The sequence below is a fragment of the Pelophylax lessonae genome, assembly GCF_965119305.1.
Source record: "Pelophylax lessonae genome assembly, chromosome: 7".
In the NCBI taxonomy this organism is placed as follows: Eukaryota; Metazoa; Chordata; class Amphibia; order Anura; family Ranidae; genus Pelophylax; species Pelophylax lessonae.
In genome coordinates, this window is record NC_138774.1 from 116,743,529 (window position 1) to 116,757,622 (window position 14,094).

At 41.4% G+C, this 14,094-nt stretch overlaps 1 protein-coding gene across 1 annotated transcript in view; it reads left to right on the forward strand.

The window, feature by feature from the left end:
- The first annotated feature begins 2,449 nt into the window (after nt 1-2,449).
- Nucleotides 2,450-14,094, forward strand: part of LOC309560241 (interleukin-13 receptor subunit alpha-1-like) — a 103,596-nt gene continuing 91,951 nt past the window's right edge. Inside the window, exon 1 of the mRNA XM_082263817.1 lies at nt 2,450-2,578. Coding sequence (XP_082119943.1) covers nt 2,503-2,578 — 76 coding nt within the window. The 5' untranslated portion in view covers nt 2,450-2,502. The remainder of the gene's footprint in view (nt 2,579-14,094) is intronic.

Below are 14,094 nucleotides of genomic sequence, written 5' to 3' on the forward strand. Positions count from 1 at the left end.
TTAAGCGAACTTCCCGACGGGTAGGAGAGATGGTGAATAACCCGAAATTCATTCGGCTCCTTCTTGGGAACCACCCCCAAAGGGGAAATACAAAAATGAACAAATGGCGGATGCTCGAAAGGACCGGCCACCCTGCCCATTTCAATTTCTTTACTAATTTTGTCCCGAACCACCTGTGGGAAGTTCTCAACAGACTTCAAATTGCTAACGTCCAAGCACCCCTCCCCCGAAAAGGAAGGCAAAGGAAAACCATTTTCAAAGCCATCAATGAGGAAACGCGCCCTCTCCCTGTTTGGGTATTTGTCCAACCACGGATGCATTCTTTTCAGCCTCACAGGTGTGCAGGCTTTTTGGAAAAATACCCATCTGTGATTGCGACCCTGAAGTAGCATTTTTCCTGAAGCACTTAACTACTGGATGCGGGCCAGAACAAAAAGAGCATTCGTGCTTATATCGACAAGACGCGTTCCAACGACACTGACTTTCGTTGAACGCAAAACAGCAACCTTTGAGATACGCTACAGTCTAATTACTAGGTCGCGATTGCCTAGACAATTGCCTCTGGGGGGAAATCAGATTCAGCCAGAGGCCAACGTCCTTCATACCCCATCTCAGAGAGGGGTGGACAGACAGCCTCTGATGAAACGACTCGTCATTATAGTACCAGCCTAACCCCCCAAAACCCTTTTAGGCTTCCAAAACGTGATCCAGGTGTTGAAACAAGCCCCTGCATCTTTCAGGGTGCCTTTCTGCCATCACCCCAGCGAATATGCAAAATGCTTGCAGCCAATTATGAAATGATCTGGGGGCCCCCCCTGCGCCTCTCCTCCTCCTGTTTCTCTTCCCTCCTGTCCATCCTAACAGACAATTCTTTATGCGTAGGCAAAAGTGATAATATATTGATAAAATCACCTTTCCAGATCTTTTCTTTAACCCCTAAGCTCAGGTGGTAACCCAGAGGCGACATTTCGCAAGGCATCGCATCTTTCATGCACACCTCTGGTACGCTACTACCCGCCTGTAATGGTGCTTGTACAGAAAAGACTTTAGAATCATTTGATATACTTTGGTCAATATTATTATGCAAACAGTTAATGACAGGAGGAATAGAGACAGTGGATACAGCAGGTGAATAAACAGGCTCACAGCTTACCTGCTGCTTTGCAGATAGAGGAGAAGCAGAAGAAGCAACATAAGAAAAGGACTTCACTAAGGATGACAAAAAGGTAATAAAAACAGATAAATTCTGCACATGTGATAACTCACCCACCGCTGGGGGCGAGACAGCTTGCTGTCCAGCCTCTCTCAGCAGCGCACTAGCAGCTGTTCCACTTGTTCATTGCTACGCTGCAGCCGAGCCTGCAGCAGGTGTCGCCCTGACAGACACAGGGATGGCAGCCGCCCTCTCTCCACCTCAGGGTTCGCCTGGGAGCTTTCCGTCCGCCCTCCCCGCCCCTTCTAGGAGACAGGGAGACTCGTCTTTTTTTCTTTGATGCTCGGCGCATGCGCGCCTGCGACGCCTTCACCGCCATGACACCACACGGTGGCTCGCCCACTGCTACATGCTCCGGTTTCTCCGGTGTCTTCTCCCTCTCCAGGGCCCGGCTTCTCCTCGCTCTCGTCTGGCAACCCAGATCGTCCGCAGGTGTCTTCACTTCCACCATGGAGTGGTTGACGCCGACATCCACTGCGGTCTGGTCTTGGTGAGAAACAGCCCCAGGCATATTAAGGCAATGCCTCAGCCAGGCCTCTCCGCCTTCACTCTCCGCCTTCTCGATAAGCTGTCTCAAGAGAGATTCCATGCTGGCAGGTAAGGAGTAACAGCGTCAGAACTTCCAGAACTTTTCTCTTTGTGCTCTTCGGTGCAAAGGGAAGAACTCCAGACCGCACCAGTCTTAAATAGCCTCTGCTCCAGCCACTAGAATGTTCCTTGATAGATTATTGGCTGTTACCTGTGCCCAGGTGAAATTAACCACATAATTGCCTAATGATAACACCACAGCAACCCTTTGAATCTATCTAACCATAACTTGCTAACAGGTGGGGTGGCCACAATCCCACACAAGTGGCCACATACTGTGCCCCCTTATATATTAAAACTGGAGAGTGCAAAATCTAGTCCAGCTGTGCATAGAAACCAATCAGCATCCAGGTTTTGTTTTTTTGTCAAAGCTTAATTGAATTGTTTTGTGTGTTTAGCGTCATCTTCCCTACAAACAAGCGTTTTCACAAGGTCAGTAGCCCACACATTTCTTGTATAGTCCAGGTTTCCTTTAAACTCTTAATTTTTTTCTGCATGTATCCCCAGTGACGTTTATCATGGGAGGTTAATTCCACACTCATGGGAGGAGAAGGGGCTGGCTTTGGAAGATACTTTTGTAACCCACGTCAAACTTTGAGTGTTTCCTGGAATAAATAACCTCAAGGCACAGTTTATCAGCAAAAGTGCGCAGCTAGCATCTTGTGGCATTGCCCATACCCTTATAACTTATATTCAGGAGTATGAAAGTCATTTCAGAAATAGTTTTAGTCCTGCCACTGATCCATTTTTTCATAGGACACACAGCGACTGAAAGACGTAAGTGACATTTCTTTTTCCCTTTCAATCACTGAATGTTTATGTATAAGCCACTCTAGCGACTTTGCTGCTGAAGTTAGAGGAAACGACAATTATCTTTGCTATACATTCATAAATACTTTTTCACTACATTTTTAACAAGCTAGCTTGTTTAAAACAAAGTTGTACGTTTTAGTAATTATTTGGCTGCTCACTATAAGCTGCTTATACTAAAGCCAGACCTGCTGAAAGCAGTATTAAATCCTAAACCCAAAATGTAATATATCGCAGCTTACCAGTCATTAGATGTGATGGCTGTATTTGTTTCTTTTTTAGGCTTTTCTCCCTCTATTTTCACCTGGTGATCTGACCAGTAACACACCCCCTGCATTAGAGTGCCTCCATTCTGGATGAAGGAGCACAGGGGGTATCTTTGGACAGCAGCATTGTCAGCCGGGTGGGAGAGTGTTATATGTATTAGCAGATTTAGATACAATAACAAGTTGAAGCCAAACTACAGCACACATTGCTGTTATACAAACAGTTACAGCAATAATTTTCTTTTGAGATAAAGGTTTTACATGAATAAATAAAAGCTGATCATTGTAAGCATCCCTGTCAGCTGATAAATATTGCCTTAACACTATAACTGCTACATTTGCAAGACAGCTTGTTCTGTTGGAAAACAACAGACTTACTGGCAGGATCTCCAAGTAAAAATAAAAGCAAGAAAGCCTAAAAAGAAAACTAATGCGGCCATCACATCTAATAAACTGCAGTCTGCAAATTCATAAATGTTTGCTTTTTCACTTAATAACGCTTTAATAAAAAAAAAAAAAAAACTTTCCCCATCTTTACATTCAGTTACTAAATCCAGTTACTAAAATGCTATATAATCTTTAACATGTTAATATAATGTGAAAAGATGTCAAGTTGTGCTAGTGCTATGTCACCCTGTCACATACACCTCTGGTGGACACCACAAGCAGCAGTGCCAATGCACATTGTATGGTCATATGGTCCACCATTGTCACTATTAGGAAGCCAATCCTGAGCAATGATGTGTGCCTGTAGTTTGGTAGTGGCTAAACGAAGCTGAAGGAGATCAGCCAAAAAGCATAAATTCTTTTAGAAGCAAATTTGCATTTGTTTATGCCCCACTGTGTGTTACCCAGTTATGGTTAGATCTATTTTAAGCTTTTTACACTTACAGTATAAGGGATTCTTCCGTGATTTACAGCCCTCAGCTCATTTTCAGGAGGACAAACCAAAAAGTGTGGGGTCTGAGCATTCCTCACTGGAAATCAGTTGAGAAGTTATTCAAACTGAAAGAGCATGAATTACAGCACATCCCTTGACAATCAGCCTGTCTCCTCGTTGGTTTCACATAAGGCAGGGGTCAGCAACCTACGGCCCGCAGACATTTTAAAGCGGTTGACATACGTCCCAGTACCTGTGCTTTAGTATGAAAATGCCATCTCTACCTGATTTCTGAGCGCCACTCAGTGCTCACGTGACTGGCCAGCTCTCCCCTCTGCCGATCTGACAGCTAGAGCGGGAGGAGCTGAAAGTCCCCCGCTGACGTCAGCAGGGAGGGGAGGAGGAGGGAGCCAGTCACGTGAGCACCAAGTGGTGCTCAGAAGTCAGTTATAGACGCCATTTTATTATTAAAGCACAGACACTGGGACGTTTGTCATTAGCAAACAGGGGCATTTGTGTAACAAAGTGGCTTAAGAAGTAGCTGGGGGGGGGCTGTGAATTATGCAGGGGGTGTGTTTGGGGGGGCTGTGTAATGTAAAGTTGCCCAGAGGTGCGGGGACGGTGTAATGTAAAGGGGTGCATGGACTTTATAATGTAAAGGAACCAGGGGCTGTGTAATGTAAAGGGGTCCAGGGGTGCAGGGGCTGGGTAATGTAAAGGGGTCCAGAGGTGAGAGGGCTGTGTAAAAAAAAGGGAACCAGAGGTGCAGGGCTGTGAAATGTAAAGGGGTCCAGAGGTGCAGGGCCTGTGTAATGTAAAGGGGTCCAGAGCTGTGGGGGCTGTGTAATGTAAAGGGGTCCAGAGGTGTGAGGGCTGTGTAATGTAAAGGGGTCCAGAGGTGCAAGGACTGTGTAATGAAAAGGTGCCCAGAGATGTGGGAGCTGTGTAATGTAAAGGGGTCCAAAGGTGCAGAGGCTGTGTAATGTAAAGGGGTCCAGAGGTATAGGGGCTGTGTAAACTGTAATGTAAAGGGGTCCAGAGGTGCCGGGGGCTGTGTAATGTAAAGGGAACCAGAGGTGCAGGGACTGTGTAATGTTATCTTCATTTGTTATATGCTATCACATACAGTGCCTTGCGAAAGTTAATACTTTGTAGCGCCACCTTTTGCTGCGATTACAGCTGTGAGTCGCTTTGGGTATGTCTCTATCAGTTTTGCACATCGAGAGACTGACATTTTTGCCCATTCCTCCTTGCAAAACAGCTTAAGCTCAGTGAGGTTGGATGGAGAGCGTTTGGGAACAGCAGTTTTCAGTTCTTTCCACAGATTCTCGATTGGATTCAGGTCTGGACTTTGACTTGGCCATTCTAACACCTGGATATGTTTATTTGGGAACCATTCCATTGTAGATTTTGCTTTATGTTTTGGATCATTGTCTTGTTTTGAAGACAAATCTCCATCCCAGTCTCAGGTCTTTTGCAGACTCCATCAGTATGGTCCTGTATTTGGCTCCATCCATCTTCCCATCAATTTTAACCATCTTCCCTGTCCCTGCTGAAGGGAAGCAGGCCCAAACCATGATGCTGCCACCACCATGTTTGACAGGGGGGGTGGTGTGTTCAGGGTGATGAGCTGTGTTGCTTTTACGCCAAACATAACATTTTGCATTGTTGCCAAAAAGTTCGATTTTGGTTTCATCTGACCAGAGCACCTTCTTCCACATGTTTGGTGTGTCTCCCAGGTGGCTTGTGGCAAACTTTAAATGACACTTTTTATGGATATCTTTAAAAAAATGGCTTTCTTCTTGCCACTCTTCCATAAAGGCCAGATTTGTGCAGTATACGACTGATTGTTGTCCTATGGACAGAGTCTCCCACCTCAGCTGTAGATCTCTGCAGTTCATCTAGAGTGATCATGGGCCTCTTGGCTGCATCTCTGATCAGTCTTCTCCTTGTATGAGCTGAAAGTTTAGAGGGACGGCCAGGTCGTAGATTTGCAGTGGTCTGATACTCCTTCCATTTCAATATTATCGCTTGCACAGTGCTCCTTGGGATGTTTAAAGCTTGGGAAATCTTTTTGTATCCAAATCCGGCTTTAAACTTCTCCACAACAGTATCTCGGACCTGCCTGGTGTGTTCCTTGTTCTTCATGATGCTCTCTGCTCTTTAAATGGACCTCTGAGACTATCATAGTGCAGGTACATTTATACGGAGACTTGATTACACACAGGTGGATTCTATTTATCATCATTAGTCATTTAGGTCAACATTGGATCATTCAGAGATCCTCACTGAACTTCTGGAGAGAGTTTGCTGCACTTAAAGTAAAGGGGCTGAATAATTTTGCACGCCCAATTTTTCAGTTTTTTATTTGTTAACAAAGTTTGAAATATCCAATAAATTTCATTCCACTTCATGATTGTGTCCCACTTGTTGTTGATTCTTCACAAAAATTTACAGTTTTATATCTTTATGTTTGAAGCCTGAAATGTGGCAAAAGGTTGCAAAGTTCAAGGGGGCCGAATACTTTCGCAAGGCACTGTATATACATCTAATTTGTTGATAAGCACAACTAAAAATTAAACTGTGTATGCAAAATTAGTTCCAAAAATTTTACTCCAAGAAGATACTTCCACATGGAGTATACATTTGCAGTCTCACTGTTAAAGGGTCCATTTATTAAAAAAAAAAAAAGTATTCATCCAGGAAATTTGAAAGTAAATATCTTTTGGGAAGCACAGTGGGTAAGTGGTTAGCACTTCAGCCTAGCAGTTTGAATCCCAACCAAAATGCTACCTGACTGGAGTTTGCATGTTCTCCCTGTGCCTGCGTGGGTTTCCTCCCGGTGCTCCAGTTTCTGCCCACACTCCAAAGACGTGCTGGTAGGTTATTGGCTCCTGTCTAAATTGACCCTAGTATCAATGTGAGTTAGGGACCTTAGATTGTAAGCTCCTTGAGGGCGAGGACTGATGTGAATCTACAATATATATGTAAAGCGATGTGTAAATTGACGGTGCTATATAAGTACCTGTAATAATGATAATAATTCTGTGCAAATCTGGCAAGAAAAAAAGGAGAATGTTCTTTAGGCTATTTTCTCTTCTGAACAAATGTCCTTTTATTATCACCAGTAGTAACATACTGAAATATGGCCACTAGATGGAGGTGAGGAGCACAGGAAATACCTATGTTTTGTAACAAGAGATATAATGTAACAATTCTAAAGAACAGTATAGCGAATTAACAAATAAAGGTAACCAATTGGTATAGTTACCCTATTTGCTCATTTCCTCTAGTGTTCTTTTAAATTGTTACATTATATCTCTTGTTCCAAAGTTGTATGTATTTCCAATGCTCATCGCTGCTCATGTTTCATCTGGCAGCCATAATGTAGGTATTTACTACTGCCTATAATAACACAATATCCATTGAGAACAGAAATTTGCCTAAATAACAATTGTTTTTGCCTAAAACTTGACATCACAAAACTTCTAATCCACTCCCTGGTTATGTCTCACCCGGACTACTGCAACTCCCTCTTTATTGGCTTACTCTTACATAGGCTTTCCCCCCTTCAGTCCATCATGATTACTGCTGCCAGACTCATCAACCTTACCAACCATTCAGTGTCTGCTACCCCTCTCTGCCAATCCCTCTATTGGCTGCCATTCATCCAACAAAATTAAAAAACAAATACTAACAACTTGCAACCTAGTCTCAAAATACCAACCAAATTGCCCTCTTTGTTCCTCCCAAGGCCTTCTGCTCTCTAGTTGCATTTTCACCCCCTCCCATGCTCACCTCCAGGACTTTTCTTGAGCTTCCCACATCCTATGGAATTCCCTACCCCAATCTGTCTGACTATCTCCTACTCTGTCCACATTTAGGCAATCCCTGAAAATTTTTCTCTTCAGAGTAGTCTATCCTGCCTCCACCTAACAACTGTACTTTTATTTTCTCCATCAGCCCATCCCACACAGTTATTACCTTTTTGTATCACTTGACCCTCCCTTTTAGTTTGTAAGCTTGAATAAGCAGGGCCCTCTGATTCCTCCTGTATTGAACTATATTGTAACTGTACTGTGTGCCCTCATGTTGTATAGCACAGCGAAAACTGTTGGCACTTTATATATCCTGTATAATATCGCACATGCAAATTCACAGGATGAATATCTATGGAATTTTTTTTATAAAAAGACCCGTTAGTGTGCACTGTGCAAACAAGATTTAAGTGGTTCTGTAGATACAGGTTTTCACATTAATGCACTTTCTGCATTAAGGTAAAAAACATTCTGCATGCAGCTTTGCCTCAGCCCCCCCCCCCCCCCCCAAATAGTTACTCAAGTCCATCTCGATCCAGCGATGTGCACAAGAGTAGCAGCTCTTTTGGCTCTCTCTCTCTCCTCATTGAACAGAGAGCTGTGGGAGTCATTGGCTCCTGCTGATGTCAATCATAGCCAGTGAGGAGAGAGCAGGGGGCAGGGCCAAGACACACCCTGTGTGTCAATAGATACCCAGCAACAGGCAGGGTAGAGTAGTCCAGAGCACTGGCGGGGGACTCCAGAAGAGGAAGATCAAGCTGCTATGTGCATAACTATTGAATAGAGCAGGTAAATATGACATGTTTTTTTTAAAGTTTGCATTTAGAATTACTTTAAAGTTAAAGCTGAAGTATGGCCAAAAACTGAAAGTTTTATATCAAATACTTGCCATAATTTTCCTTTCCTGATGGACTCACTGGCAGCATACACATGTGTTAACCCCCCTCCACTCCTCCCCTATAGGACCCCACTCCCATAAACCTTGGCTCTGAGGCAGAGGCCACTTTCCATAACTAGCCTACTCATGACTCTGGGAGGGAACTCCTGCTGCCATGAAGTCCATAAGGAAAGGAAAATTACGGTAAATATTTGATAGGACATTTTCCATTTTCCTGACAGACTACATGGAAGAATACGTATGGGAAATACCTAGCCATACACACCCAGGTGGGCAATTGCAGAACAAAAGAAAAGGGTTTATTGACACTGTCAACCGACAGAATTTGTAAACCAAAAATTAAACAGAAGATAAAGAGGCCGGCTCTACACAATAATGAGCCATAAATGTATTGATCGCAGACCACAAGGCCGCCCCACCGATTACATTGGGAACCACATGCTGCAAAGCTGCCTACGATGTGGACACACTCCTGGTCGAGTGAGCGAATTTCCAAAGGAGCCAAGCCCTTAGCTCTGAGACCCTGTCGGATGGCCCAGACAATCCATGCCACAATCATCCTAGATGAGGCACGTTTCCTTTTGTCCTTTCAGGCAAAAATAATGAACAGGTGTTCTGAAGCCTGAAGGAAGCTGTAGCTTCTACAGTAGATATAACTTCACAATATCTGAGAGATTCCTAGAACCAAAAGGAAAGCACTGCTGAGAGTCAAACTTAGGATTCCCTGTTTGCTAGACATGCACTTTTACCAACTAAGCCACAGCGCAACCTCCCCCACGTCTAAAGAACGCAAGTTAGTACTCCAAAGGTTGCCAGAACAATTTCTTGGTTCCCATGAAAGACTAATGTACCCTTGGGAATTAAGTCCTTCATTGATCACAGAAATTTTCAATAATGGTCAAATTAAAACAATGAAACCAGAGAGAGGAGGGTTAAAATTGTTCTGGAAAAGCAAACCACAAAACAGGAATAAAAAAATAAATAATTGAATAATAAATGAAATATATATTCCAAAATAATAATATTTAATCAATTTAACAAAATAGAAAGAGTGAATAACCATGGGGAAAAGGGGAAATTTCATAATAAAGACAACAGAATATGAGAATTGGTGGAAAATGGAAAAAAATAATTATACAATTACCCTAAATGTAGATCCAGGTCCTATCTGAGGTTTAACCGTTGGGAACTCTGGTTTTAAGCCTAAAAATCTACCAAGCTTCCTTTTCAAACGTCTTTTGTACCCACCTCTGGGCATTGGAGTCAATCTTTCGATGACAGTAAACCTAAAGGGGCAGATCCCCAGCATAACATTCTCTGAAATGACGCAAAACATTAGAAATTGTGTTTGGCATTGGGAATTATAGTATTGCAATAGTGTTCACCTATTCTAGTGCGTAGGGCACATGTAGTGCATACCAAGTATTGCAAGTTACGAGCAACACAGTATATCAGGTACACTACATATCGAGTCCCGCAATTTATATATTGTTGAATTTCAAAACGTTCGCCTGAATTAGATGAACCAAATGATTTAGTAGGAGAATTTACTTTATTTCTAGACATATCCATATGCTGACAGAACTTTGATGAACATTTATTGTTTGTTTCAAGTGGAGATCTATATAGATTCATATGTAACATGATTGGACTAAACTTGCCTATGTCTTCCACGATCCAGGTGGCTGGGTTAGACTAGGATCCCTTATTAATGATAAATGGCCTTTATAGACAAGAGGAGGAATTTTACTCCCTTCAGTGACAAATGCAACATTCTTCGTTGTTATTCCTTTCAGTGAGTCCACATGGTTTGGAGGGTATAATTCATATGGAGATGAACATTTGGTTGTTTAGTGCACTTTAGCGGTGGGATCTTTCTTCCCGTTTTCTATACACATTTAAAATTTACCTTTTTCTACATTTTTGTGTATATGCTAATCAGTATTCACATACGTATGTTTATGAAATTTGTAATAGGTTTCTACATTGGTTCGTTTAATTGTTCGACCTGCTGGGTCTGTGTGTGGGGCTGCAAGTGGAAAGAATTGGGTTCCCTTTTCTTCTCCCTGCAACTCCCTTCATGGGGATCCTGTCCATTTGTTTAATTTTATTTTCAATGTTCCTTTAATGTGGATATCCCACTTTTTTAGTAGCATACACTCCTTTGGTTTATGTATTAGTATATGTGATGGTCACCCGTCTCTGGGTGATTATGTATATTGGAGAAATGTTGTTCATCTCTTTACAGGGTTAATGGTCATACGCATGTGACTTATTTATGATTATATATAAACATATATACAACAATTTTTTTCTTTTGATGTAGGTTTTTCTTTGGTTTTCATGTTTTTACATTTTAATGATGTTATGCACTTGGATTGCTTTGCGGGGCTGAGTGGTTCGTAGAGAGAGTAGCATCAGTATCAGATGTGCTTTACCTACAACTTCAGAGCTATAAGCAGGCACGTAAACCTCAGCTAATTAGCAATGATTAAGCAGAGGTGTGTGAAACACATCTGCTGAACTTTTGAGCTGGCTCCATGTCATGTAATATCCTTGTTTTTAATAGATTTTGATTAAAATTATTATTTTATGCTGGAAGCGCCGCCACCCATTTCTTCATCATTTTGCAACTTGTGGCTCTGGATCAAGGCTGGCACCTGGTTTTATTTACAGCAGTAGAGACCTTAGGATTTACCTGGAGCGATACAACCCCTCTGTTTTACTATATAAGATAGCCAGGTAGGTTGGCATTTATGTGATGTAAATAAACTGGGGGACAGAAGGGAACCCAAAGTGGGGGCCCTCTGACTGGAAAAATGACAACCTGCCCCTAATACATTATGACTTTTATCTGAATAAAGGATGGGAAAATTATTTTTAATTATACCCATCACCTGCCAGTACTCCTTAGAAAAAGGTGGCTGGGCAGGTCCGTATCAGATCTTCCTCCTCGTATATGCCCTTTAATCTCATACTTTCCATTGCCTGATCTCTCTCTAGAAGTGTTACCTGAAGATGCCTCCTTTTGCTTCTCTTTTACGTGATCTAGGCCCTACTTAATCCCTGAGTCTGAATAGCCTCTCTGGGCCAGCCTTGCAGTGATAATATCACATTCTTTTAAAAAGGCTGTATCTGGGCTTGGGAGAATTCCCCCATATGTATAGTTCTAATGGTTATGCATAGAGGAAAATAAATGGGGGTTTTGTCTCACAAAACTGCGGAAATACCTCTATGTTGAAGATCCAATAATACCGGTGTTCCATCAACTCCCTAAAATTCAAAAAAAATCTAAAAATTTGATTCAGGGTCATCCAATAGTAGCTGGTATTGGCTCTTTACTTAAACATTTGGGAGAGTGGGTTGATTTTCATCTACAACCTCTGGTATTGAGATTATCAGGGTAAAAAGTCTTCATAAGGTATTGGGGGCAGGTTGTCATTTTTCCAGTCGGAGGGCCCCCACTCGGGCTTCCCTTCTATCCCCCAGTTTATTTTCATCACATAAATGCCAACCTACCTTTACAGGAATCCACAGTGGGATACATGAGAGAAATGGGACTATACGATACCCAGGAATTAATAGAAAAACTTAGAAGGAAATAGACCTCAAAAGAAAGGTAATATAAAAGTAAAGAATATAAAGTTTATTCAGACATTCGTTAAAACACCTCAAATGAGGAAACACAGATTAAAAACCAATTCAAAAATCAGATCACATAAAGTACTAACATAGCAATGCATTAAAGATGGACCCTAATACATATAGGATGATGCTGATATAGGTGGACATATAGACCCCAACGCGTTTCAACAAAAAATCTTCTTCAGGGCATAAGAATTCCCACTCGAAGGAGATATCTAAAACAGATATATGCAGATCTGCATATACACTATTCTGCATATATCTGTTTTAGATATCTCCTTCCAGTGGACATTCCTATCTCCTGAAGACTTTTTGTTGAAACGCATTGGGGTCTATGTGTCCACCTATTTCAGCATCATCCTATATGTATTTGGGTCCATCTTAAATGCATAGCTATGTTGGTACTTTATGTGATCTGATGTTTTAATTGGTTGTTAATCTGTGTTTCCTCATTTGAGGTGTTTGAACGAATGTCTGAATGAAGTTTATATTTTTTACTTTTATAATACTATTCTATTCTGGTCTATTTCCATCTAAGTTTTTCTATTAATTCCTGGGTATCGTATAGTCCCAATTCCCTCCTGTATCCCACTGTGGATTCCTGTATTGTCCTATAGGGATAGATACCCCTATACATTTTTTGAGTTCTGGAACCTAGCTGCATTCATTGCTAACCTACCTGGTCTTACTCTGGAAGTTTTCCATGTAATTTCAAAACATGTAGCAACTGTCATTCAAATTTCCCTACTAAATAGTTTAATTCATCTAATGGAGGCGAAAGTTTTGAAATTCAACAATATATAAATTGCGGGACTCGGTATGTAGTGTACCTGATATACTGTGTTGCTCGTAACTTGCAATACGTGGGATGCACTACACGTGCCCTACGCACTGAATAGGGGAACACTATTGCAATACTATTATTCCCAATGCCAAACACATTTCTAATGTCATGCTAGAGATCTGTCCTGCTTTGGGTTTACAGGCATCAAAAGATTGATTCCAGTGCCCATGAGTATGGACAAAGGCAGGTGACTTTTGAATAGGGAAGCTTGTTGCATTTTTAGGCTTAAAACCAAAGTCCCCCAGGGGTTAAACCTCAGATGGGACCTGGATTTACATTTACGATAATTATATCATTTATTTTTTCATTTCCACCTATTCCCATATTCTGTTGTCTCTATTTTGGATTTTCCGATTCCCCATGGTCATTCACTCTTTCTATTTTGTTATATTGATTACTTATAATTATTTTGGATTATATATAGATATATCTATATATCTATATATAATTTATTATTCATTTATTTATTTCTTATTCCTGTTTGGTGGTTTGCTTTTCCAGAGCAATTTTACCCTCCTTTGTCTTGGGTTTCATTGTTTTACTTTGTCCATTTATAGGTTAATTGAAAGTTTCTATGTTCAATGAAGGAGGAAGGTTGTGTTTTTAAACTATATATATATATATATATATATATGTTGTGCTGTTTTTGTACATAACTGTTGTGAACAAGGCCATTATGGCTGAAACACGTTAACATGTGCATATTTATCTTTTTTGGAGTAAAAAAAATTGGACTTATTGAAGAGCATGTATGGAGTTGTGGATTGTCTTCTGTCCATTTACATTGTCAGCAGCGTAGTGACTGCACATCCTGCACCTGACAGCTTAGGAGGATCTCTACTTAATTTGGGGTAGTAGCACCTTTTTCTTCTATTGACTGAGTGACTAGAGAATTCTGGTTCCATGCATCTTTGTCACACTGTTGACATTATACCACCTGACTTTTCAATCTGCACTCCCAGATTAGAAATGCTAGATTGGCCCTACTGACATCCTTAGAAGCTTCCCAGCAAGAATTGTGCCTAATGATGATCTTACATGGTTAAAAAAAAACAAAAACAAATTTTAGATGGGATGAGGGAGGTTTGGATTGTAAATTTCTGCTATACCTATACAAATCCTTTAAAGAAGT